Source organism: Sorex araneus, chromosome 6 (genome assembly GCF_027595985.1).
Source record: "Sorex araneus isolate mSorAra2 chromosome 6, mSorAra2.pri, whole genome shotgun sequence".
In the NCBI taxonomy this organism is placed as follows: domain Eukaryota; kingdom Metazoa; phylum Chordata; class Mammalia; order Eulipotyphla; family Soricidae; genus Sorex; species Sorex araneus.
Window position 1 is genome coordinate 45655675 of NC_073307.1, and position 25811 is coordinate 45681485.

Here is a 25811-nt window from a genome sequence, read left to right on the forward strand (position 1 = left end):
GTCTGACATTGGCTATTGTTCATGTAACAAACTTTTGTCAATCATTAAACTGAACCAAAGAACTCACCAAATTATTTAAAATAAAATGAAAAAAAATAATAGGTTAAGAATTCTTGAATCATTCTTTCACTTACGCTCAAAGAAGTACTTATATAACTTTTCAAATGTCAGTAGTGGAATGATGTGTCCTTTTTCCTTGCAAAGGGTACACAGAAAACTACTATTATTTCTCAAGGACATATACAAAGAGTTATCTTTGTGTAAGAAGAAACTTCTTTAAACTAAATGTCCATGCTTAATTTTGTTTCTATTTTCAGATATTTCTACAATAACAACTACTAACATATGTGGAACATTTGTAGGGCTGACATGCTTTTCCTTTGGCATCTCAATGCCCCTACATGAGAGCAGTAATCATTAAGTTGCCAGCACACAGGAAATCAGCTTCACAAAAAAAAACCCTGTGAATTATCAGTTATTACTAAGTACATCTTCTGGCTTTATTTCTTATGCTCTACCACAATTGTCTGGGGATTCTGAAAATCTGAGTCTATAGATAGGCACTATAGCAAATAAATATGGGTAATGAGAGAAATATAAGAAATATTTATTCTCAATTACCTGACAAAGATTTTCAAGAATTCAAGAAAACCATTGTTTGCAACTTTCTAATCATGTGTAAGAACTAATGTGAGGGACTGATTTTGAAACTCAGAAGAACTACTCTTGTAGAGGTGGTATGAGTTGACTAGTCTCATAGAAGAAAACTTTCTGAGGATTTTGCCCCTTTGAAATGTTTTACGAAACATTGATCTACTGTTTTGAATGTTTATTTCAACAGTAAATTAATGCACAGATGACTAAGGCCAGGAAGACAGTCTAAAACTGCAATCATTCTCATGGTCTAAAAGTGTAATACTGTTGAATTTATGTTAGTGAAATTGGCTTTAAATCCTAAGTGAAAGTGAGACCTTTTTTAGTTGCTAAACATTTCTGTAGCTTGTTTTCCTTCTCTGTGAAGTATTGATGACACTTCTATTTTGTTTTTAATTAACAGGAGGGTCACATGTAACTCAAATGAGCAAAGCTCATTTTTATAATTATCTCAATAAGCAGGATTTGGAAATTTTAGCCAACTCAGTGATATGGATATATTTTTCATCCATATAGCACGTAGACAATTCAAGTGCTTAATAGCTACACAAGGCTAGAATGAGTCAGTGAGCTAATGAACCTATGTAAAAGATGTGTAAAAACATTCTAAAAACATGTTTCTATTTCAATTGGATCCATTGACTCAGAGGTAAAAGTGATTTTAAATTGTGAGTACTCAGAATGTTGAAATATATGTTTTTTTTGTTTACTATCATATAGATGTTTTTGGCATTTCTAATATCTAAACTACTCATCTTCTCTTGCAGGAAAAATGATGTGAAAATTTGTAAAAAGTCATGAGGAAAAATGTGTTCCCCTAATCATCTGCCCTCACCATCTGAACATAGAATGCTTGGACGCTCATCTTATTTACTTTATAAAACAATTACTGAGCTGTTGGGGGGACAGACTTTCAGTCCTATCCATCTCTTCCTCCTAAATTCTGTGATTTAAGGATACAGAGACATCTAAAGTCAGTCTATGCTCTGGAAACCTCCTGATCGCAATGCTGTCTGTTCAACTGCTTATTCAATAAAAGTACACCCAGCAGAATATCATTTCTGGGATTTCTTTGACACTCTGAAGAATAAGCACTTGATTTGTTTGTTTGTTTGTTTGTTTGTTTTTTACAGAAACTGAATAAACTCTATCCTTTTATCTGGCTAAACACACTCATGGCCAATGAATGTTCACTTTTGTTTTTTTCCTGATTCAAGTTGCTATCCACAATAGTGAATAAATTTTTTGGAAGATACAGAAATTCACATGGGTTCTCAGGTCCCATCAATTGTGTAAAACTGAGATATGAATTAACCTTACTAGAGAACCTCCTTCCCTCCTTATCTTCCATATTTACATAAATAAAATAAAATGATTTACTCTCAGTTTTATATGCTCCATCAAGTGGTATTAATGTAGTTTCTCATACTGTCATGACAGGTTCCTTTATCAATACCTTACACCCAAAATCTGGGGTGAACCCAAGTAAGGAAATGTAATTTACCAATAGAGGCAAATAAGAGAATCTCTGTGCAAGAGAAAAATAATACAAGTCACAAAATCAATTTCTAACCTCTACAAAAGGGAGAGGTAAAATCTATTTGAGTAACATATTTTATTTAACCTTATATTATCATTTCAAAACATTCAACATAATTTTTTTTTGCTAACTCTTTGATATTTGTGTGTGTCACGCATCCAGTAGAGTCATTTCAAGTGCTCAATAGCTACGTGTGGCTAGAAACTACTAAATGGGTCAGTGAGTTAGTTGACATGGGAAATATTACAAAGAATATAATAATAATGGTGATAGAAGTGACAAAGAACAATGTGCTGAAACTGCTCTCAGAATTGGTATCGTATGGCAGTTCTCTTGCAGATCCTGCCTTAATTCTAGACAAAGAAAGCATGGAAAATTTATCAGGGCTAAAGATGTTTTAAGATACAAGATAATTTCCTAAAATTAGATATAGGAGATCAATTTTGTATTTTTTCTCTGTCCTTTATCTTTTAACTAAGTTGCTAATAGAATTCTCTAATCTTTGTTCTTGATAACTAAGTAAAATAAATTTGAATGGTGTTCCTTTCCATGTTATGATGAAAAAATAAAGGATTGCCAATTATTTTTCAGAAAAGAAAATAGAGGCATATAAGAAAAGAAGTCAGAAAACTGTGGCTTTTATTTTCTGCATTTTTTAGTATATGTTGGATAGGTTTAGACATTGTATAATCTATAAGAATGTATCTTTTGTCTATTTCAAATCAAGAAATTATATTTTTAGAGTCATATTCAGTGGTGCTCAGTGGCTACTTCTGGTTCTATGCTCAGGTGAGAATCCTGACAATTTCCAGAGTTTCATAAGCCAGAAATCTAACTGGGGTAGACCATGTGCAAGGCAAGAATCTTAACCTCTGTAACATCTCTCCTGCCCCCAAATTATTTTTAAGAGCACAGTCTAATCTTTTGAGAATAAACTTGTTATTGGATTTATTTCAAATATGAAAAACAGGACCAGATAATATGGAGTTAAGGTACTTGCCTTGCATCCCACTAACTCTGGGTTGACTCCCCAGTACAGTGTCCCAAACACTGGCAGGATAACTCCTGAGCAACAGAGTCAGGGATGGCTCCTGAGCACTGCTAGGTGTGGCACCCATGCAAAAAAATCATTTAAAAATATTTAAAAGAAACTATACCTTTTTCAGTATGATGATGATGATAAGTGGTAATTATTGTTATATAATATACTCCCAAAATATTTCTGAACAGGAGAAAAAGTGAAGCTTAGGAATAAGATGGGGTGGAAGATGGGGTGATGTGGAATGTCATTAGATGAGGATTAAAAAAAAGCTACCGACTTGAAGGTCAAGAGTAAATTGGCAGAGGGATACACAGAGGTAAAAAAGAAAATAGAGGCTTAGGGATCAATTTAAGCTGAACACAAGAATCTCAAAAAAAATAAATTTACTAAATTCAAACAAATAAAAATTTCTTTTGAGAATTTTTTTCAAAACAAAATTAATTTATTTGCATACATGAACAAGGGGCACAGCAGATAGGGAGCTTGACTTGCATATGGCTGACCCTTCTGACCCTGGTTTGATCCCTGGCACCCCATATAGTCCCCTGAATCCCATCAATAATGATTCCTGAGCACAGAGTCAAGAGTCAGTCTCCTGAGTATTGTTGGGTGTGGCCCCCAAATAATGAATGAATAAATAAATAAAATTTTAAATGTTGTTTAGGTCAAAATGGTCACCACAGGACAGCTACATAAATATCAAATTAACAACTTTTAACTTGCTTCTTGAGTTATATCCTAATGAGTCAGTGACAAATCAAAAACACAGAAGCATACAACTGAGGCTTCACAAACCTTCCCTGAAATTCTGAACCAGGAATGATAACTTGTGCTGGTATTTGTTCTGATATAGAGAAAAAAGAAACAAAACTATTTTAACTATTGGTCATCTTGATCACCAATAAATACAAATTTCTAATTATATAATTGATATTATAGATTCCATTTTTAAAAGAATATGGGTTTCTGAAAATCTATTATGGATCTGTTTCTCATTTTTTTCATACAAGGAGCCCACCTGAAGTCTTCCTATCTCTTCAAGTTTACAGAAACAGATTGATCATTTTGCTAGATTATGGGCTAGCAGACTTTTTCTTTAAAGAGTTAGAAAGAAAATAGTTTTCATTAGTGAGACACTTTGTCTCTGATACAACCACTCAATGCTGCTTTTGCATAAATAAATGAATTTACATTGTGTAGATTTTACTGGCTGTGCTCAAGTAGAAATATATTCACAAAAGAGGGTGCTGGACTGGTTTTGATCCATGGGCTATGTCTCAGGAATGAGTAAATATCTTCTTCTTGCCCTTTCTTTTTGTTCTCTTCTGACACTGTCACTGTCAATGTTGTCCATTGCTCATCAATTTGCTCAAGTGGGTACCAGTTACATCTCCATTGTGAGACTTGTTACTGTTTTTGGCATATTGAATACGCCATGGGTAGCTTGCCAGGCTCTGCCATGCGGGCAGGATACTCTCAGTAGTTTGCCAGGCTCTTCAAGAGGGGCAGAGGAATCAACCTGGGTCAGCCGCGAGCAAGGCAAATGCCCTACCCTCTATGCTATCACTCTAGCCCCGCTATCGCTCCAGCCCTTTCTATACTCTTAAAAACCAAACTTCTCATTAGGTGATAATGACCTAGAAAATTATAAATTTTGACATTGCTAAACATTTTAATACATGATTTGAATTGAGAAGAACACCTAAAAAACACACTTGTTTCTCAATCTAATATGCTTTTGTTGCCTTCTCATTTGAATTTTGCCAAGACCAATCTTATATATTACAGTTAGATTATGATAAATAAAATGACTGTGTTCTCAACACTTCCTAGAGCCTTTGCAAATGATGAGTGATATGTTTCCCTTTTCAGGAAGGCACAATGGGACGTCTTGTACTTTCCCTGAAAGATATACAGGTTTTCCTGAAAAAGTATCCAGGTATGCTGATACCTATTCATTTCTAGCATTAAAAATGAAGTTCTACTTAAGTAATATGAGACTGTAAATCATTCTTCAGGCATGAAGAAAGAACAGAGAGAAAGACTGTCAATTAAAGACCAGTTAGAGGAACACCAAATATTTGTCTTCCTTGATGGAATTTTTTTTTTAGCCATGCAACATGTATTATTTTGAAAAATGATTTGTTTTCTGGCAGGACACTCTATGTTCCATCCCTATCTGTTATGGCACATGTTAATATTACTCATGCCAATGTGTTTTAACTTTTGTTCTTTTATTCTTGATCCTCTTTTGTTTAATTTGTGTTCCTTTTCTGTAGATTTGTTCAACAGATTTCTAATGAACTTGACTGCCTCCCTCCTTTATAACAGTTCTCTCTTTCTCATTTCTGAGTATCCTCTTTTAAATATTGATATATTTAATTTTCTATTAAAAACTGCTACTAATCAGCCATATTGCACTTGACCAAATTAAAACTAGATGAGCCTGAAATCTAGCTATCATCTTCTCCTTCTTCTTTAATCCTCCAGAGTTAAAAATTCTTTGGTTAAAGGGGCTGGGGCGATAGCACAGCGGGTAGGGCATTTTCCTTGCATGCGTGCACCCGGGTTCAATTCCCAGCATCCCATATGGTCCCCCAAGCACTGACAGGAGTAATTCCTGAGTGTTTGAGCCAGGAACAACCTTGTGCATTGCCGGGTATGACCCCCCCAAAAAAATAAGCAAAAAGAATTCTTTGTTCAAGCCATTTACATTATTTCATAACCAGCCACAACAGTCATCTTCCCACTTCAGCCTTGTCTCTCCCATAGGCATTCACTGTAGACATTAATGAGCTGAAGTCCACATTGGATGGTACTATGTTAAAACCTCTTAAGTGGTTTCCTCTATTTTGCAAGATAAACTCCTAACTCTGACATTCAATTTAGTCCTTTAACCACAACTTCTGCTTTGCCCTCTTTCCTCCTACCATGAATGATTTCTTTTCTTTCTCTCTTATTTTTTTATTTTTCGATTATTTCCTTCTCTTCTTTCTTTTTTCCTTCTCTGTTCCTTTCTTCCTTCCTCTTTTCCTCTCTATCTCTCTCATTCTTTCCTCTTTCCCTTCTCTCCTTCTCTCTTTCTCCTTCCTTCCTTCCTTCCTTCCTTCCTTCCTTCCTTCCTTCCTTCCTTCCTTCCTTCCTTCCTTCCTTCCTTCCTTCCTTCCTTCCGTCCTTCCTTCCTCCCTCCCTTCTTCCTTCCTTCCTTCCTTCCTTCCTTCCTTCCTTCCTTCCTTCCTTCCTTCCTTCCTTCCTTCCTTCCTTCCTTCCTTCCTTTCTTTCTTTCTTTCTTTCTTTCTTTCTTTCTTTCTTTCTTTCTTTCTTTCTTTCTTTCTTTCTTTCTTTCTTTCTTTCTTTCTTTCTTTCTTTCTTTCTTTCTTTCTTTCTTGTCTTCCATCTTTTCCATCCAGCGGTGCAGAGCTCACACTTAAGGCTCTGCCTTCAAGGATCACTACTTGGGGCTCATGGGGTTTATATAAGGTGCCAAGAAAAAAACTGATTGGCTACATGTAAAGCAGGTGCTGTACCCACTGTACTATCTTCCCACCTGAATCATTTTTTAAACTTGTTTCTTTTTTTTTAATCCTAATATACTGTCTCTATCTACTCTACAGTTATCTTTCTTCTATTTTTCATTTTACAAAGTCTACCCTTGTTTATTCTTTCATCACCATACTAAATTGTTATGTCAATAAAGGCAATGCTTATTTTCAGAAATCATCCACGACCTCTTTCTCTCGGAATAGAAATTTTATATATTTTGTGCTGCCATAACATCTTGTTTACTATATTTTAATTGGTTTTTCGCAAATAGACTTTTTCACTCGTCTATAACTTCCAGATATGAAAAGTTATGTTTTTATTTATATTTCCAGTATCTAATACAATGTTTTGTCTGAAACATTTGCTATTACAATATATTGTCTAGGGGATCAGAGCTATAGTACAGAAAATAGGGCATTTGCATTGTAAGCTGCTGAACCAGGTTCAATCCCCAGCATTCCATATGGATCCCCAAGCACTGCCAGGAGTAATTCCTGAGTGGAGAGTCAGGAATAAGTCCTAAACATTGTGGCATGTGACCCCCAAAAACAAATCAAAACAAAACAAAACAAAAAAAGATTTTGTCTAAACGTATAATTAAGTTTGAAATTAATTCAAAAGATAGATAGTTCATTGCATCACTGTACAATACCCAAGATCTGGCTAAAATCAGAGAAGTGGATAAATAAATTGCACATATAGACAATGGGATACAACATTGCTATATGAATGGTTGAAATTTTATCTTTTCCCAAAAGTTGTATGGGGCTAAAGGGTATCATGTTAAGAAAAATTAAATCAGAGGGAGAAAGGAAATGTGATCTCACTCTTAAATAGTATATTCATGAATGCTATGTGATCTCATTGTTAAGTGGTATGTGCACCAATCAAAGAAATTGATAATACCCAAAGGGAAAATAAACCTTGTACAAGGACAGTAAAATTGAGCTTACCAAAGTGTAGGTCCCGAGGAAGGTCACAGTAAGTTACAACACTAAGGAAATAAACATTAACACTATGATAAATCACGTTTCACTATTTTTCAAAGGAAATGTTTTGAAGCTTGAGGGATAGTAGAAAGAAAAAGGCGTTTGCCAACTTGGGTTTGATCCCTGGAATACCAAATGGTCCCCAAACATTGCCAGGAATTACTTTTTTTTTATTTCTTTTTTAATTTTTTTTATTAGTTTATTTTTAATTAGAGAGTCATCGTGAGGGTACAGTTACTGATCCATACATCTTTGTGCTCATGTTTCCCCCATACAAAGTTCGATAACCCATCCCTTCACCAGTGCCCATTCTCCACCACCAGTAAACCCAACATCCCTCCCCCCCTCCCCAGTCCCGTCTCCCCCCACCCCACCCTGCCACTATGGCAGGGAATTCCCCTTTGTTCTCTCTCTCTGATTAGGTGTTGTGGCTTGCAATAAAGGTGTTGAGTGGCCATTGTGTTCAGTCTCTAGTGTGTATTTGGCCTGCATCACCCTTCCCCCACATGACCTCCAACCACATCAAAATAACTTTTTAAGGTTGTGCCGGTGCTGGCTCTCTGAGGTTACACAGGGCTGGCTCTCTGAGGTTGCGCAGGGCTGGCTCTCTGAGGTTACTCAGGGCTGGCTCTCTGAGGTTACACAGGGCTGGCTCTCTGAGGTTACTCAGGGCTGGCTCTCTGAGGTTGCACAGGTGCTGGCTCTCGGAGGTTGCACAGGGTTGGCTCTCGGAGGTTGCACAGGTGCTGGCTCTCTGAGGTTACTCTGGTGCTGGCTCTCGGAGGTTGCACAGGTGCTGGCTCTCTGAGGTTGCACAGGTGCTGGCTCTCTGAGGTTACTCTGGTGCTGGCTCTCGGAGGTTGCACAGGTGCTGGCTCTCTGAGGTTACACAGGGCTGGCTCTCTGAGGTTACACAGGGCTGGCTCTCTGAGGTTACTCAGGTGCTGGCTCTCTGAGGTTACACAGGGCTGGCTCTCTTAGGTTACACAGGGCTGGCTCTCTGAGGTTACTCTGGTGCTGGCTCTCGGAGGTTGCACAGGTGCTGGCTCTCTGAGGTTACTCAGGTGCTGGATCTCTGAGGTTACACAGGGCTGGCTCTCTGAGAGAAAAGGCCGCACGGCCGCGCTAGCGGCCGCGCGGCTCAGATCTGTCCCAGTCCCGAATCCTGGAGCCGTGTTAGTTGCTGCTCAGTGGCGCCGGGGTTCCATTAGGAGAAGGTGTGCAGGCGGCACCTCCTCCCTCCGGCCCCCCGGTGTTGTTGGCCCCGATTCGGGTCCGGAGCATTGTCCGGGCCACGTTGCTCACCAGAGTGCCTGCCTGCCGCTTCTCTGTGGATTGTGGCCTGCCAGGAATTAGTTTTGAGTAGAGAATTAGGAGTAACCCTTGAGCATTGTCAGGTTGGCCCCTAAACAAACCAATAAAAAGAAATGTTTTAACAAAATGGAGACAAATTAGAAACTGTATATATTGCATTTTATTTTACCAATAAAATTTTAATTCCATTTTCTATCATTAAATCACAAGATAAATTTTTAATGAAATTAAAAATTCAAATTTTTGGTCAGTGACATAATTCTCACAGATAGAAATCATTATCTTTGCCTTAAAGATTCTTCATTTATTTTCTGATGCAAATGAAAAATTTCTGTAGTGGTGGTTTGGAAAAAGTTCACTGTCACTGTCATCTTGTTGCTCATCGATTTGATTGAGCAGGCACCAGTAACGTCTCCATTGTAGACTTGTTACTGTTTGGGGCATACCCAATACACCACGGGTAGCTTGCCAGGCTCTGCCGTAGGGGCGAGATACTCTCATAATTTGCCAGGCTCTCTGAGAGGGGCGAAGGAATCGAACCTGGGTCTGCTGTGTGCAAGGCAAACGCCCTACCTCTGTGCTATCACTCCCGCTCATATGGAAAAAGTTACTTCCATGAAAATATAGACTTATAAACTGCCTTATCCTTACTCTTATGTTATGAAGGCTTGTCCCATAGAATACTGGCAAAAGCTACAGCTAAGGGGAATGCAAGAGTAGTATACAATAGAAAAATATGTTATGAACTATCTTTTGTAACAAAAATCTATTAAATTTCACCAGTTTTTACCAAGTAACTATATAATATATAGTGATAAAGAGCTCAATTAGGAAAAATTATTTTTTCAAGTTTTTCTAGATAGTCATAATGTTCCTTTTGAAATATTATTTTATTTGAGATATAGTTAAAGTTATAACACAGTTACAATAGTACTAATATTTATTGTTTTGATTTACAAAATTACTCTATCTTCAACACCATTAAAGTTTCTAAGACCTTCCTCCATTGTCTTTGTGTTACCTCTGTCTATCTCTTCCTTACCACCACTTTCTTTTGCCACTGCTTGCTAATCTCATTTTCTGTATTCAAAAGTTAAGGATGTCTCATCATTCTTTGCTAACTATTTGTTTTGTTGCTGTATAAGCTACAGATAGTGAAATCATCTGGTATTTATAGAAATTCAATTATTTTGACTTTGACCTTGAATTTCTTGTGGATCTGACTTCATGAACTTCAGACAACAAGAATAGATTTTATAACCATAGTTCTAAAAAAATTAGTCATTTGAAAACTGATCACTTTGGTTTATTTGTGAAACACTTTCAATCTTAAATTTATAGAACATGTTGGAGGAAAAAGTACACATGCATTTGTTTAGCACATAGCAGTCAGATTATCAATAAAAAGTTAATTACATTGACTAGACTTACATGAAAGAAGTCCTGCGTGAAGTAAATGAAAAGTTACCAACTATTACATTCTAATTTGCTGAGCTGTTGTACACTTAGCTGTTTTAGAAAGGAAGTTAAATGTCTGTTACCAATGTTTCTAAAAATCAGCCGTTTACCAGTTGTGGTCCACAAAGGATATTTACTTGGGTACTGGGCTTTGTTCCCAGAACAGATACTGAACAATCTAGTAGGAAATGCCATGTCCCTCTTAGCCTAAAGGCCATTTCGTTATGTACTCAGAAGCCAAGCCGGCATTTGGATGAGGTGCAGTTCTGTAACCATAGAATGCTGGCTGGTAGAGTTACTTGTGCCCATATTAACACCATTGAAAACTTAGTAAAATTCTGGAGGAATGAAATTTTGGTGCAGACCTTTTAAGAAACATAGTATTAACAGTAGAAGCAATTATAAGTCTCCCTGTTAAACTTTCATTTCCCCATTTAACTGGAAACATTGCCAGTAATGCAGATCATTAGCATTTGTATGTTAAGCTATTATACATCTGCCCTTTTAACTCAAGATGTTCCCATTTAAACTCAAAACATTAGTAATTGTATGCTTAAGAATTAAAACTGTAGCCTAAAGAAGATACTAATATTTAGGCAATTAACCAGAGTTCTGAGAATAGTACATAGCACCAGCATCTTTGCCAAAGTCACTAGCAGGCTACCAACATTAACAAAAATTGCAAGTATACAAAAGAACAGTGAAACTTCCTTCCCCGATATATTACCTCTTCAGCTCTTGACCTTAAGAGTTCCTGAAGAACCTCCAAGATTCTTCAATGACCAAATGTTCTGAAGAGCTGTTTTAATATAAATGAAATATAGTTTAATATAAATATAAAATGGATGAAAACTAGATTTCAGTGATGAGGTTAATATGGCATATACAGGTGGTGTTTTATAAAGCTATATACATGAAGCCTATATAATATTATAAGCCAATATTACTTCAAAATTTTTTTCTTAAATTTATCTTATGTGTGTGGCACAGTATGTAATATAACCCCAGTGAAGAGACATTAGTGTCTGGCTTCACTGCAGTGTTTATGATGTCCACAGACTGAGGGTCTTCTGCTCCCTTTTCTGTACATGAGGATCAGATATACTCATAAACGCTAATAATGAACCAGATCAAGTTATCTGCAGTGTAGACAGAACAGATGACTTAGAGTCAAATTTCATTTAATTAAGAAAAAGAATATTTTGTAACTTTATGTGTTTATAATAATTGATCAATTATTACCTCCACTATGTGTGGTGTTTTGAGACTTCTTGTTCAATGTCACATCTAGAGCTGGTTATCTGGAATCAAAGCAACTCATTCAGTGAAACAGACTATGAAAGATCTGAGGGGAAAAAGAAATGTAGATTATCTGAGAATATCAAGCTGAATGTAATTCTAAGTATGGTTTTTTAGTCTTCAGACAGGTACTGAATCAGGGCAAATAAATAAGAACATATTCTTATTAGAGTTCCTTCATAGGAAGACAGTGGCAGTACAGCGGGTAGGGCATTTATTTACCTTGTATTCGGCCCACCCGGGTTCAATCCCAGGCATCCTATATGGTCCCCCAATCACCGCCAGGAGTAATTTCTGAGTGCAGAGTCAGGAGTAACCCCTGAGCATCGCTGTGTAACCCAAAAAGAAAAAAGAAAAAGAGTTTCTACATAAGATTATTTTCTTTTGTGAGAAATCCTGAAAGGAAGCATTATGGAAAGCGAATAAATTATCTTTCCTTTTGATTTTTATAAATTTGTATGATGATGATATCAGTTTATGTTATTGTGTACATTTAAGGTAAAAACATTTAATTTAACATAGGTATGCACTATTAAGATCACCAAGAAATACCAGGTTTACTTCTATCACCACCCAGTTGACCCGTTTCAACCCATTTCACCAATCCCATGCCTCTTTTCTTCCCTTTTGGTAACTATATTTTCTGAGTCTAAAGAATAAGGTTTTTTAAAATTTATTTTTGTTTTTGAATATTTTGTGTGTAAGGTAAGTAGTGAAGTGTTTTTTCTCTTATTTATTTAACACAACTCCCTCAATATTTCCTCAATGTTCACAAATTTTGTAAAAAAAATGGCAAGATTCTTTTTTTTTAATTGAATCACCATGAAAAAAGTTACAAAGCTTTTAGGTATAAGTCTCAGTCATACAATGATCAAACACCCATCCCTTCACCAGTACACATGTTCCACCACCAAGAACCCCAGTATATCTCCCATTCCACCCACCCCTCCGCCTGTGCGGCTAATGATCTTCATTTTAGTATCCCTTTACTTTGATTACATTTAATATTTCAACAGAAAACTCACTATTATATGGAATTTTCCCCCAACAATCAAACCTGCTGAAAAAGCATCATTTGATAATTTGTATTTCATTGCTGAGAATGAAGAGTATATGAGTTTTGGATTCCTGGCATTTTAGTAATTAAGTCCAGAGAAATTTCTGCCAGAAGTCGCATCACTGCAAGCTTGTACCTCCAGTTCACGGGATCTATAAGATGGTGGTTTCCATGCTGCAAGTAAAGGCCAAGAGAGGAAAAACTTTCCCCTCCCGGGGCGGCACGGGGCCGTAGCTCAGTTCACAGTCTAGAGGCATTTCTGCAAGAAGCTGCTACCGAAAGTAGTTAGTCTGGCAAGATTCTTAAATGTGGATTTTTTAAAACATGAAATTAAAACAAAAGAAAATAAAACATATTCTTCTGGAAAATAAAAATGCATACACTAATTGGTACCTACTTGAAAAGTATGAATATCAGGAAAATAAAGATGCCTAAATTCTCCTGGCATGCATGAAGGTACTGGCAAAGAAACCCAGGTGTGTGTAATCCCATCAACGGCCAACATCCAGAGAGAGACTTAAAAGCAAGCTCTCAGAAGAGAGTGATGCAGAGAGTCTCTTGCCCGAATGCCTGGCTGTCTTCCCCGGGGCCCTTCGGAGGGGATGGGCTCCAGCTTCCCTCCCCACTCCGAGCAGAGCTCCCAGAGGCTGAAGACCACCGGAACCTAGATACAGCCATGCTCGAGGCCCCTCTCCACATGTCTGGACAGCCCTCATGCATGAAAGTACCGGCAGAGGAACCCAGGTGTGTGTAATCCCATCAATGGCCAACATCTAGAGAGAGACTTAAAAGCAAGCTCTCAGAAGCGGCAAAGCGGCTGCGCGATATCTTTAGCCTTCTTCTCCCTCTGGGAGAAACTGGCAATCTTCTGAGAGTTTCCAGCCCACATGGGACAGCCTTGCAAGCTTCCCATGGTGTATTCATATGCAAAATCCAGTAACAAGCTGGATCTCATTCCCCTGACCCTGAAGAGCCCCCAGTGCAACATTGTTAGGAGGGCCAGTCGAGATGGACTTCTAAGATCTCAGGGAAAGGACAAAATGAGATGTTACTGAGCCCGCCTGAGAAATCGTGATTAATGGGATTTCATGATTTGTGATTTGTGAAATTCTCCTAGATTGGATTAGAACCAAAATATATTAGCAGGGTGAAGTTGCAAATTTTATTATATACATTTCACTAAAAATTAGATTTTGGCATCCACGTTGTTTTGATGAATCAATTGAAGATTGTTTAAGATGTGCAGGAAGTAATGCACAGTAAGAAAAAAACTGAGTCCAAGACCCAGATGGTAGGTCCTACACAGCTTTGAGAAAGGAAGTAGAGTTTGTGTTGACCATACAGTATATAAGAAGGGTTGCATAGAAGAATTTATACTAGAATCAGATTACCTGATTTACTGGGAGGCCTTCAATAAAGTACTTCATATCCCCCATCCCATCACAACTTGTGTGTGGTTGTGTGTGTGTGTTGAGAAGTTTTCAAATGGATTTCCGATGATCTTGCATATGTGATCGAAAAAAATATTTACTTGACTTTGGCTTTATAAATATGTTGCATTTACTCATTTTCTTTATAATAATTACTTGTGGGAGGAAATAAATTTATTTCTTAACTAAGCAAGAGAAAAAAGTTGAAAACCACAGTATGTATTTTGGACTATACCAGTCCCAGCTTCCTATAAGTCATTGTTCTAATTTCAGTTAGCTACTTCAAACATGTCCGGTATAATCAAATTCTTCACTATAGAACTTGGGAAGGAGATCAGTGATCCTCTTCAGAAAAGCTTCTGGAGGGTATTTAATTTTATTATCTGCATTTCAGATGATGATGAAATACTGATATATGGGCAAGGCATAAATATTTAAAATGAAATTTCAAAATAGTATTAACTAAACATAGAATTCCAAGGAAAAAAAAACAGAAGGAATTGGAAAGTTGAAAGTACTGGGGCTAAAAGATAGTATAGCAGTAAGGTGCTTGCCTGCTATAGTTTCCATGCCAGGAATGGATTCTGAGCACAGAATCAGGAGTAATATCTGAGTACTGCCTAGTGTGGCCCCAAAACAAACAAGAAAGAAGTTAAAAGGTGATAATGGGACACTATTAAAAGTTAAAAGTGTCTACTAAACACCAGTAATATTTATCAGTATATATAATTTGAACCAGTTAATAAGCTTTCCATTAAACTTTATAAAGTAACTCCATAGTCAATTTTGGATTAGTCAATAAATTTGCCTTCTTCTTTACATTTTATAGTTTTTATTGTTCTAGTATTTACTTCAACCTTTTCACATTTGACATAACTGCAATATCCTTGATACATGGCGTGCTCTTTAGAATACCTATGATGCTATCTTTTTCCTAAAACACAATCATGGCACTGTATTTGCTGAGAGATCAGGGAGTCATTACGCAAAAGTGTATTTGGCAGAGATTTCAGAGTTGCAACTGTTCCAAATGTCTACAAATCAAGACAATAAGGAAACTTTCCTTGACAGTATTTCCATGAAATAAAACTAATATCTGGGGTTAACAGCCAATCAACACTAAAAACGTCAATTCCTAATGAGGGTGGGGCCCTTCCTTGGGTGTTGGTGTGCTGGGTATATAAGAAGGGGTGTATGTGCATTCTTCAATCCACTTTCTCTCTCTGTTCCTTCCAACCTCACTCACTGTCACCATGAAGAGCATCACTGTTTGTGCCATCCTTGCTCTGGCAGCTTCTGCCTGGGCTGCTTCTCCTCCTGGTGAGTTCCAATTACCCTCTGAAATCCATGCTTTTATATTGACTGCAATATATTCAACCTTTAAAAATAGGAGCTGTGCATTTGGAATGGCCTGACTAGCAAAGTCAGGTGAGTGAGATATTCAGAAAAAGACAGGAAGAGATAGTGGGATGAATAATTAAAGGGTTATGGAGCTCTACTCATTTTACTGACTTTCCTTCCAGAATCAACATATTAAATTCCAAAATCATTGCCTAACTGAACTCTGAAAATATCCAGGGTATTTTGTACAGCTATCAGGGATTTCCCTCCTTTGGGATTTCTCTCATCAGGCTCATGCATTTCCCAGTCTTCATTATGAGTTTCTTCTGAATAAATAAGTGATCCTTCTTAGGTCTAGTCTGAGCCAGGGATAGGAAAATGGTTTTCAGTGATTGTAAATAATGAATCCTGCTTGCATTTCTAACTGTGGAATTTTTTTTTTCAATTGCATCTTATGTTGCTTTCTTCTGATAATGAAGCACCGGGGTCATGGGTGAGTACAACCTACTCTCTCTCTCTCTCTTCCTCTCTCTCTCTGTATACATATGGAGATGAAAAATGAAAAATGAAAAAATTAAATCAGAGCTATTGGGTGAATGTTACTGTGGAACTAGTTGATCTGGCTCTTGGCAGGAAGAGATTTGAGCATTGAAATCATTTCCTTCGGAAGTGAAGCTATTCCTGAAATGAACTTTTACTGTCGAGTAGCATTTTAAGTTTTCGTAAAATGTGTGTGTATGTATGTATGTATGTTGGGGAAATACCTGGAGATACTCAGGAATTTAAATTTAGGGATTATTCCAGATGGGCTCAAGAGACAATTTGGAGTGCCAGCAATTGAACCCAGTCCAGCCATGTTCAAAGCAAGAACCATACCAATTCTTCAGAAATTTATGTAGGGATTTTTCACAATCATTATTCAGTTGGACATTATTCATGTCCCTTGAAAGGAGACATTAATATTTCTTTCCTAGACTACACATTTTGTTTTATTTAAAGTATTTTCTAGGTCTGAATTATTGTGTAACTTGCAGTCTCTGATTCGTAAATGGTCTTTTATATTTATTTGCAGAAAAGTTTAAGTGTCTAGGGCTCTTCCCATTTTTCTGTTGACCATTTCAAGATTAGAATAACTGAAAATTTGGAGGAAGATAATCCAGGACACTGTTTGTTGCTTGCTTTTTTCCCAATTATAGGTGGATTGCTCTATGTACAGTGGGAAAGGTTCCGGGGTAGCATGCACCAGAATATACAAACCAGTATGTGCTTCAGATGGGAATACTTACAGTAATGAATGCATGCTTTGTATGAAAAACCAGTAAGTATAATTCTCAATTTGGAATACCTCACCCTCACTTCAAAAATGGTCACCAAGCCCATACTGGCCAAAAACTGCTATGTTTTTTAAAAAATGGCTTTATTAATCCCACCTTTTGTTATAGTCTGCCAATAAATTTTAGGTATGTTTTACCAAAACAACAGTAGCAAGTCTCACAATGGAGACATTACTGGTGCCCGCTCGAGCAAATCGATGAGCAATAGGATAACAGTGATACAGTGATACAGTGATTACCAACACAAAAATTGTAATAAATGTAATTATGTCTAAGGATATATACTACAATATAGTCAAATATTAATATTTATACTCTTGGATTTTAGGTACTAAATATAAACATTTTTGTTTCCATATTGTACTTAAGAAGCTGGTTCTCATAATATGTATTTTGGACAAAATTTTATAAATTTCTGCCCTTGCATTTTTCTTGCTCGATGGTGAAAACTCAAAGGATCATTTAGGCTGTTAGTCATGGACACAAAACTTTTAACAATAAACTTCATACTCTAGAGAAAATCCATGTTGTTTCTATCAGAGAACGTGGAGTCCCAGCTATCACAAAACTTACAAATTAGTAAAATACTAAGTCCTCACAATGCACACAGCCTCAGCTTCTAGGAGAATGGAAGAAAAGTAATTACCTTTATATTTTGGAAATCTGAATTCACTACTTCATGATTTGTGGTTAGAATTCTGTGCTCAGGGCATATGGATTAGATTCTAGTTAGCACTTAGTATGTCTAAGATATTAGTTAAGTACCTTATTCACTAAAATTTTCAGTGTTCTGATCTGTATGAGAGAAGTTACAGTAGTATCTTGGATTTACTGTGATAAAAATGTGTCAAATTTATATAAACCTCTGACACAATGTGAATACTCAGAATAAAGTCTTTCTTCCTATCACTTTCCTCATTTATGCTATTATTTTTATATAGGATTTCTAAAAAATTTAATTATAACATTAAACATTATTAGAATAAAATTTCTAAGAAAATGCAAATTTTGTGACAAATAATCTCAAATGCCACAATTGGATTTAAGCATATATTTCTTTTCCTATGGTACAAAAATGTTTCCACACTATACTACATCTTTCATTTTCATCTGAACACTCATAAACTATTTTCCAAGATTATCAACCTCCTTTTAGTGCTAATCTTATTGTTTTTTGTTTTTTGCAAGTAGCTCATGTATCAAAATTTTGATTGTAAGTATCAGTCAAATTGTATTCTGTTAATTAGAACTCATTCTCATTTCACATCAGACAGTACAAAATTACACGAGTTTCGGTGTTTTATTATGATATACAAAGAAACTACATTCTTATTTAACAATTTTTTTTCTTTCAGACAATTGAAAAACATTGTTCTCAGAAAGATGAATGATGGTGAATGTGTAAGTATTTGCAGAAAAATAGACATAAGAAAAATTTTCTTAATGTAAAATATGCAATCATTTCTCACTTTCAAAGAGAGAAGCCCCGCAAGCTACTGAGAGTATCCCACTCCCACAGCAGAGCCTGGCAAGCTACCTGTGGTATATTTCATATGCCCAAAACAGTAACAACAATTCTCACAATGGAGATGTTACTGGTGCCCGTGCAAGCAAATCGATGAGCAATGGGATGACAGTGATAGTGATTATACTTTGGTGTATTATATTTGTATGAGGGCTATCAAAGAATATAAACAATAAATTGGCCCTTCTGTTGATAATTGGCTTTCTGTAGTAGAGAGCTTTTATTACTACTTATTAGATATGACAAATACATGTCAAGAGTGGTGTATGTATGTTAAAAAGTGTGAAAATTGGGGCTGGAGTGATAGCACAGCAGGTAGGGCATTTGCCTTGCCTGCAGCTGACCCGGATTCAATTCCCAGCATCCCATATGGTCCCCTGAGCACCTCCAGGAGTAATTCCTGAGTGCAGAGCAAGGAGTAACCCCTGTGCATTGCCAGGTGCGGCCCAAAAAGCAAAAAAAAAAAAAAAAAGGAAGAGTGATAATTAATTTTAGAAAGAGAAAATGAAATAGGAAACCATATTCTATGCAGTTAGTGCTTTTCATGTAGGAAATCATGTATATACTTTCTGTACGGTGCTTATTTATAGAGCTTAGTATTATTAACACCATTATCTGTCAGGTTTTTTTTTCAACTCTTTTTGTTTGGTTTCAGAGCCTCATCTAGCAGTTTTCAGGAGTTACTCCTGGCTCTGTTTAGAAACCATTTTATTCACCATACTATTGCTCCTGCCCTTCAATTTCCACTAGGGGATTACTGGAAAAAAATTTTTATACTGTACTTACTCCTTTGGGCTGGAGTGATAGCATAGCAGGTAGGGCATTTGCTTTGCACTTGGCTGACCTAGGTTTGATTCCTCCGCCCCTCTCTGAGAGCCTGGCAAGCTACTGAGAGTATCCCACCCACACAGCAGAGCCTGGCAAGCTACCCGTGGCATGGTGTATTTGATATGCCAAAAACAGTAACAAGTCTCACAATGGAGAGGTTACTGGCGCCCGCTCGAGAAAATCTATGAGCAATGAGATGACAAGTGATGACAAGTGATTCTAGAAATTATCTGTAAGCATATATAGTCATAAAGAGGACATCTTATCAGTCTAAAGAGAAGACCTGAAGTATATGATTATTGGATTTACCATAGGAAGACTCCACAAACTTTACTTGGTGAAGTTGGTTTACAGGTGTTTTTTTTTTTTCCCGAGACTGTCGAAATTGTCAGATTAAGAAAGAGGTTGCAAGGAACATCAGGTACTCAAATGCATGCTCATTGTAACTAAAAGTTATAAAGGAAAAGGAGAAAGTAACACAAAGATGAAACAAAAGAAAGAACTATGTGAATGGAATGCCAATAATTTTGATAGTGTTTAAAATTTTATAAAAGGGGCTGGAGAGCTGGTACGGAAGGTAGAGCACTTAACATGCATATGACAGACTTGGTTTTTATTCCCTGCATTGAATATGGTTCCCTGAGCACCACCAGGAGTGATGATACAAAGCCAGGTTTTACTCCTGGGCAAATCTGGGTGTGGCCTCACCCCTCCAAAAAAATGTTATACAAGATATTTGTGAAAAAAAGATTATAAAAGACATAATTTTAAGATGAGGTGTCTAGCCCAGTTTAATAGATGAACGAAAATGTCACGATGAAATGGTCATGAAAATAGCTTAAATACTCATTAAAAGTATCAGGGATAAATCTGATGCAGCCATATGAAATACAGGAGAACATCATAAGCAAAGGTATCAGGATGTGCAAAACAGTAACTACTCCAGGAAGTCGGTCATTCACTTTAGCTAGAATACAAGGCAGATACATTTTGACTGCTAGAATGCAAGGCAGACAAGTCTGGAGATGCTATATGAGTCACACAGGAAATTATTTGATGCGTAGAGTATTTTAAGAGCAAGATCTAATATGTTTTTACAAAGATAGGTGGCAGGTGACTAAACTCTCTGACACATATGAAGTAAGTAAATCTCTGATACAGTCAATAAATTGACTGACATAAGCAATTGTGTATGTTAGACATATTAGGAGCTTGAATAAGGTGGATGACAGTATGGAAATTTGGAAATTAAGAACAAGATAGGATCTCTAGGATATAGTTGTCACCCAGATGCAGGGAATGCGTTAGACTGAGGCCTTGATGGGGACTTGTTATCCTGGCCCGGCTTATAGAAACGGCAGGGGATGTGTCTTCCCATATATGAGATTTTGGGATAAATGATTTATTCCTTATGGTTATCTGAAAACTCATTTTTCAAATGATCTAATGTTTTAAATCATCAAATCTTTTTTTCTATTTTTAGGCTACTGCTCAATCTGCTGTAAAACAACCTACTGCACAACAGAATGAACTTGGTTGCTCTGGGTATTCTGCAGCTTGTACCATGGAGTATAAGCCTCTCTGTGGATCTGATGGAAATGTATATTCCAACAGATGTATGTTTTGCAATGCTGTTTGGTAAGTGCTAAAGTTAATATTTTAGTTGTAAAAGTAGCATCTCTCAGAGATCCAGAAGTCATCTTAGTTCTATCCAACAAACTAGATACTTCTAAGAAACTGAAGATAGAAATGGTTCACTGATTATCACAGTTTCTCCCCCTAAATGGGAAAGAAAATACGTAGAAAGAATAATTTGGAATGGACGAGAAAAAAGAAACTTGTTAGTATATATTATTAAGTGATGTATAAAAGAAATTTACAGATTTTTTCTTTTAGCAAACTGAAGCTCAGTATTTAAATGTTCATCTTAGATACTATATGCTCATTAAAAAAAACTGACTTACGAATAAGAACAGGATGCTTTCAGTCACATTTTTAAGAAAGTTTGCATCCAAGACTTTCAAAGCCTTTCTTTTTTTTTTTTCTTTTTGGGTCACACCCAGCAATGCACAAGGGTTACTTCTGACTCTGCACTCAGGAATTACTCCTGGCGGTGCTCAGGGAACCATATGGGATGCTGGGAATCGAAACCAGGTGGGCCGCGTGCAAGGCAAACGCCCTACCCTCTGTGCTATTGCTCCAGCCCCTCAAAGCCTTTCTTTAAAAAGAAACTAGGTTTGGGGCTGGAGCGATAGCATAGCGAGTAGGGCATTTGCCTTCCAGCGGCCAACCTGGGTTCGATTCCCAGCATCCCATATGATCCCCTGAGGGCCGCCGGAGGTAATTCTTGAGTGCAAAGCCAGGAATAACCCCTGAACATTGCCGGGTGTGACCCAAAAGGAAAAAAAAAACAACCAGGCATACCCAAGTTATCCTATGAATATGTATCTCACTTGCTTGTCTCTCCTTTGCTTGCTTATTTCCACCCTGGAGAAGTCTGGGTTCTGTCTTGAACACATTGCTCTCTCTCCTCTCACATGTTTCTAAGCAAGTTTTGTTCAACAAAAAATACCTTGCTTCACACGCAAAAAAAAATATCTGCAATAACTTGTTTTCTTTTGTAGGAGGAGCCGTGGTGCACTGACTCTCAGAAACCAGGGAGAGTGTGTGTCTTCCCAGTGAATACGGCAACAGCTTCCTGCCTCCAGCAGTCGCCACACAGAGACTAATTTCTCTCGAAAGGCTGGGGGTCAGGGGGGACATACGGATTTGATTCTTCAATAAACGTTTATCAGCAGACACCTGGCTGGCTGGTCTCTGTGCATGTGATTCCCGTCTTAAGGAGACTCTTGTAGTCATTCTCTAAACAGGAAGGCAAAGGGAAAGGTTTCTTCTGTTTCTACCCAGGTTGGGAGCTGGAGAGATTATAAATGAGCTGCTGGGGGATGCGTCTACTCAAAACATTCCACATTTTCATATAAAAGAATAAACTTTTAAAAATATGGCCTGCCCCAAGTGGTCTTGGGGGTTTCTGGGGCCACTTCCTGCTTGGTTTCTGATGAGTGATGCAGTGCCGCTCTGCATGGGGCCCACCAGCAGGTGAAGAACCAGGAACCTCACTCAGGACCTCAAATCCCTGTGAATTTTCACCCTGACCCTCATAACAGCCCACTTAGAAAAGATTCAGTATTTGGTTTTTTGGTTGTTGTTTTTCTTTACATTAACATAGATCAAAAAGTAGATATGATCAATACTTACATTATCTTTAACTACACTAATGAAAAGTGGAAAATTCTAGACTTGGCATGAAGATAGAGCAAGAATCCACAATCTTATAAATTAGTCAAAATAGACATATATGTTTTTTAATCTTACCACTTAAAGAGAATTCTGACTTAGAAAACAACTCTATGAGAAGGCCTTTGTGATCATTTTGGGGAGAGATTATAAACAATACGGCAAGATTAAATGTGCAGCCAGCAAAAATGTCTGAGGAAGCATAAGGTAACTGGGAAGGATGAGGACATAGTATGGCCTGTCATGAACAGGGAAAGCAGAATCTTCTCAAGATTCCAGAGAGAGGGAAAGAGAGAGAAAAAGGGGAGAGAGAGAGAAAGAGAGAGAGAGAGAAGCAAACAGACAGACAGACATATACACACAGAAAGACAGACAGACAGAGACAGAGAAAGACAGAGAGAAAGACAGAATACTCAGATTGTTCATGTACCATGTAGATATAGGAATTTAACTTTAGTAAAAGAATTCTCTAATAATGAGTTTGAAAAAGATAAGATATATATGACCAATAGGTCCATCTGCCAAAAGAACAGGGCAATTTATTCCATGGAGTAGTCTTTAAGAAGCAGCCTCTACCCAGGAAAGAAATGTCATTTCACTTTTTGAGAAATCTAGATATATTCTCTGGAGTTAAGGGAACTAAACTATTCATCAGTGATCTGTAGTTTGGAAACTAATGAGATTCTCTCTGGGAGGACCCATCTTATTCTAATTTGACTCAGTCTAAAGTTTTGGTTAAAGTCTTTACGGATTCCAATAACAAAAATCAACTCACTATGGCAGGGCCCCTTCCTTGTGCTTCTCTCTACTCCAACAGCTGGAGTCATTGTTCCCTGGTGGATTCTTGACAAAAAAGGGCCCCATGAGCCTGAACTGGAATGTCCAGCAGTTCTGTGAGACTGCCAGGATCCCTATTCCTGATCTCTCTAGGAGGATCTCAAATGTGTGGCCTCCAGGATATTTCCCTTCTGAGTGTGTCCCCTAACTGCCCTGCCCTCTTCACCCCTGGTCAGCATGGTGCTCTGGATAAGTCAGAGCTCACATCTCCCTCAAGGCTGTTATGATCCCCATTTGTGAGGTGAAATTGAGACATGACATTAAAACACGCTGGACAGAAACAAATAAAATGTGGAGGGGGAGGAGAGGGCATAGGGGGTGGGGAGGGGGCCTTCAAAACCAGGCCTCCACACCTTTTTTTTTTGGTGTTTTTAATATTTTTTTCTGTTATTGAATCACCATGAGATACAGTTACAAAGCTTTCATGTTTGAGTTTTAATCATACAATAATCAAACACCCATCCCTCCACCAGTGCACATTTTTCTACCACTATTGTCCCCAGTATGCTCCCGCTATTTCATCTGTCCCCCTGCCTCTATGACAGACCCTTTCCCCCATACTCTCTCTCTCTCTCTCTCTACTTTGGGGCATTATGGTTTGCAATACAGATACTGAGAGACTATCACATTTGGTGCTTTATCTACTTTCAGCACACATTTCCCATCTGGAATGATCCTTCCAACCATCATTGACTTAGTGATCCCTTCTCTATTCCAGCTGCCATCTCCCCCAGCTCATGAAGCAGGCTTCCAACTATGGAGAAATATTAAATATTCTTGGCTCTTGTCTCTACTGTCCTTGGGTGTCAGTCGTATATTGTTATTTTATAACCCACAAATGAGTGCAGTCATTCTATGCTATATAGCAAAGATTCCTTAACCAGTCGTTTGTTCTCTGGCACTTGGGTTGTTTCCAGATTCTGGCTATTGACTGCACATCTCTAATCACTTATCACCTAACATGTACTCTTGACAGAAGTTCTTAGCCAACCTTCCTGATATCTGTGTATCTCAAAAACTACAGAACCAAAGAAACCCCAGACAGCCCCAAAGTTTCATTTCACAGCAGTGATACAGACCCTAATGTGACCTGGAAGTCAAAAGGCAGGAGTGAGAAACTCCTTTTTGTGAATATGCTGTATAAGAGAATCCCAGTTCCATCCCAACTGCAAGCCTTCTGGGCTCCTGCCCTTTGGGAGCTTCTTTTGGACTCTAAAATTTCTTGTTTCTGATTTAGAATTAAATTTTCCCTACTCTTCCACTCTCATGTCTTGTGTTCTAGCCTTTGTATCCAGACGCAAGAAAACACACTAACACTTAACTTGAAGTGTTTTGCTTCACTTTTACTTATTTAACATACTGGATTGGTGAAATTTATTGGATTTCTCAGTGGCACGATGGTTAAGAAAATGGAGTCCTTCACTGATTCCTGAATTTAGATTGAGAAAGTTCATATGTTGGCTATCGCTTCCTCTGGTTGTTTTCCATGCCTAAGTACTTGGTATGTGACTTTTCCCTGGCATGATATAAGCTACATTAAGATAGGATGTGCCCTTCTACTCTTGGAGGTAGACAGAGGGGTTTTCTGATGCTGAATACTGAGTTGCTGTACAAATAAAGGGACACTGAAGACCCCACGGATAACGCTTACACTCATTAGCCTGCATCTGCTATCACATCTCGGCGGCCCTGAGTGCTATCCCCCTCTCCAGTTCCATTTCAACCTCCTTGAGCAGGCTCTTGGGTTTGCACCAGGCTGAGTGGGGTCCTCTGAGGCTCAACGTGCACGTGGTGCCACCTACTGGAGAGCAAGGCGCAATGCCTAAGATGTGGGGTGGCTCATGACTGCCACCCCAGGAAGGTCCTACAGAGGACTAGTGGCATTTTTTCCAAAATGAAGAAATTTATCTATATCTATCTCTCTATCATATTAAGGCACAGTGATGTTCAAAATTGTCCATGGTAGAGTTTCAGGTCTAGAACTTTCCAACACCGATTCTGCTACCTGTTGCTTCCCTCAGCCAACATCTCTACATTACATCCCACCCCACAGCCTGCCTCCTTCATGGGCACTTTTTAAATTTTTTTGGTTCTTGTGGTTTTGGATTCAGGCGTGTGCTGCTGTCAGTTCTGTGGTTCAGACACATAGATAAGCCACACCCCTATACCACCACTAAGCTTAGGCACCCTGCCTGCTGCCCCTGGTATCTTTTGTTCACCTCTTCTTATCACCCCCTTTGATTTTTTTCCTTCCTGGCCCTCATTTCTATAATCCAGGATCCATTGTAATTTAGGCATCCTTCCAGTGCTCTTTCTTTCAATA

At 37.8% G+C, this 25811-nt stretch overlaps 2 protein-coding genes and 1 non-coding gene across 3 annotated transcripts in view; 2 read left to right on the forward strand and 1 right to left on the reverse strand.

Annotated features, from left to right (window-relative positions):
- The window catches only part of SPINK5 (serine peptidase inhibitor Kazal type 5), a 75648-nt gene extending 74046 nt beyond the window's left edge, over nucleotides 1–1602 (forward strand). The window contains exon 31 of the mRNA XM_055143528.1: nucleotides 1422–1602. Within this exon, the coding sequence (XP_054999503.1) occupies nucleotides 1422–1430 (9 nt within the window). The 3' untranslated portion in view covers nucleotides 1431–1602. The remainder of the gene's footprint in view (nucleotides 1–1421) is intronic.
- Nucleotides 163–292, reverse strand: LOC129406354 (small Cajal body-specific RNA 24). Its single transcript, XR_008630959.1, has one exon. It is a non-coding gene; the product is annotated as a small Cajal body-specific RNA 24 (non-coding RNA).
- Nucleotides 1603–15528: 13926 nt separating the features above from the next.
- On the forward strand, nucleotides 15529–22146 carry LOC129405801 (double-headed protease inhibitor, submandibular gland-like). Its single transcript, XM_055143346.1, has 6 exons — nucleotides 15529–15646; nucleotides 16147–16160; nucleotides 16864–16985; nucleotides 18357–18402; nucleotides 20838–20992; nucleotides 21979–22146. The coding sequence occupies exons 1-6, from the start codon at nucleotides 15580–15582 to the stop codon at nucleotides 22034–22036; spliced, it is 462 nt and encodes a 153-aa protein (XP_054999321.1). The 5' UTR covers nucleotides 15529–15579; the 3' UTR covers nucleotides 22037–22146.
- The last annotated feature ends 3665 nt before the right edge of the window (nucleotides 22147–25811 follow it).

Coding starts and splice junctions, on each gene's coding strand:
- LOC129405801 (XM_055143346.1), top strand. CDS start 15,580: ATGAAGAGCATCACTGTTTGTGCCATCCTTGCTCTGGCAGCTTCTGCC. Junction 16,986..18,356: donor ATGCTTTGTATGAAAAACCA/GTAAGTATAATT, acceptor TTTTTCTTTCAG/ACAATTGAAAAACATTGTTC. Junction 20,993..21,978: donor ATGTTTTGCAATGCTGTTTG/GTAAGTGCTAAA, acceptor TTTCTTTTGTAG/GAGGAGCCGTGGTGCACTGA.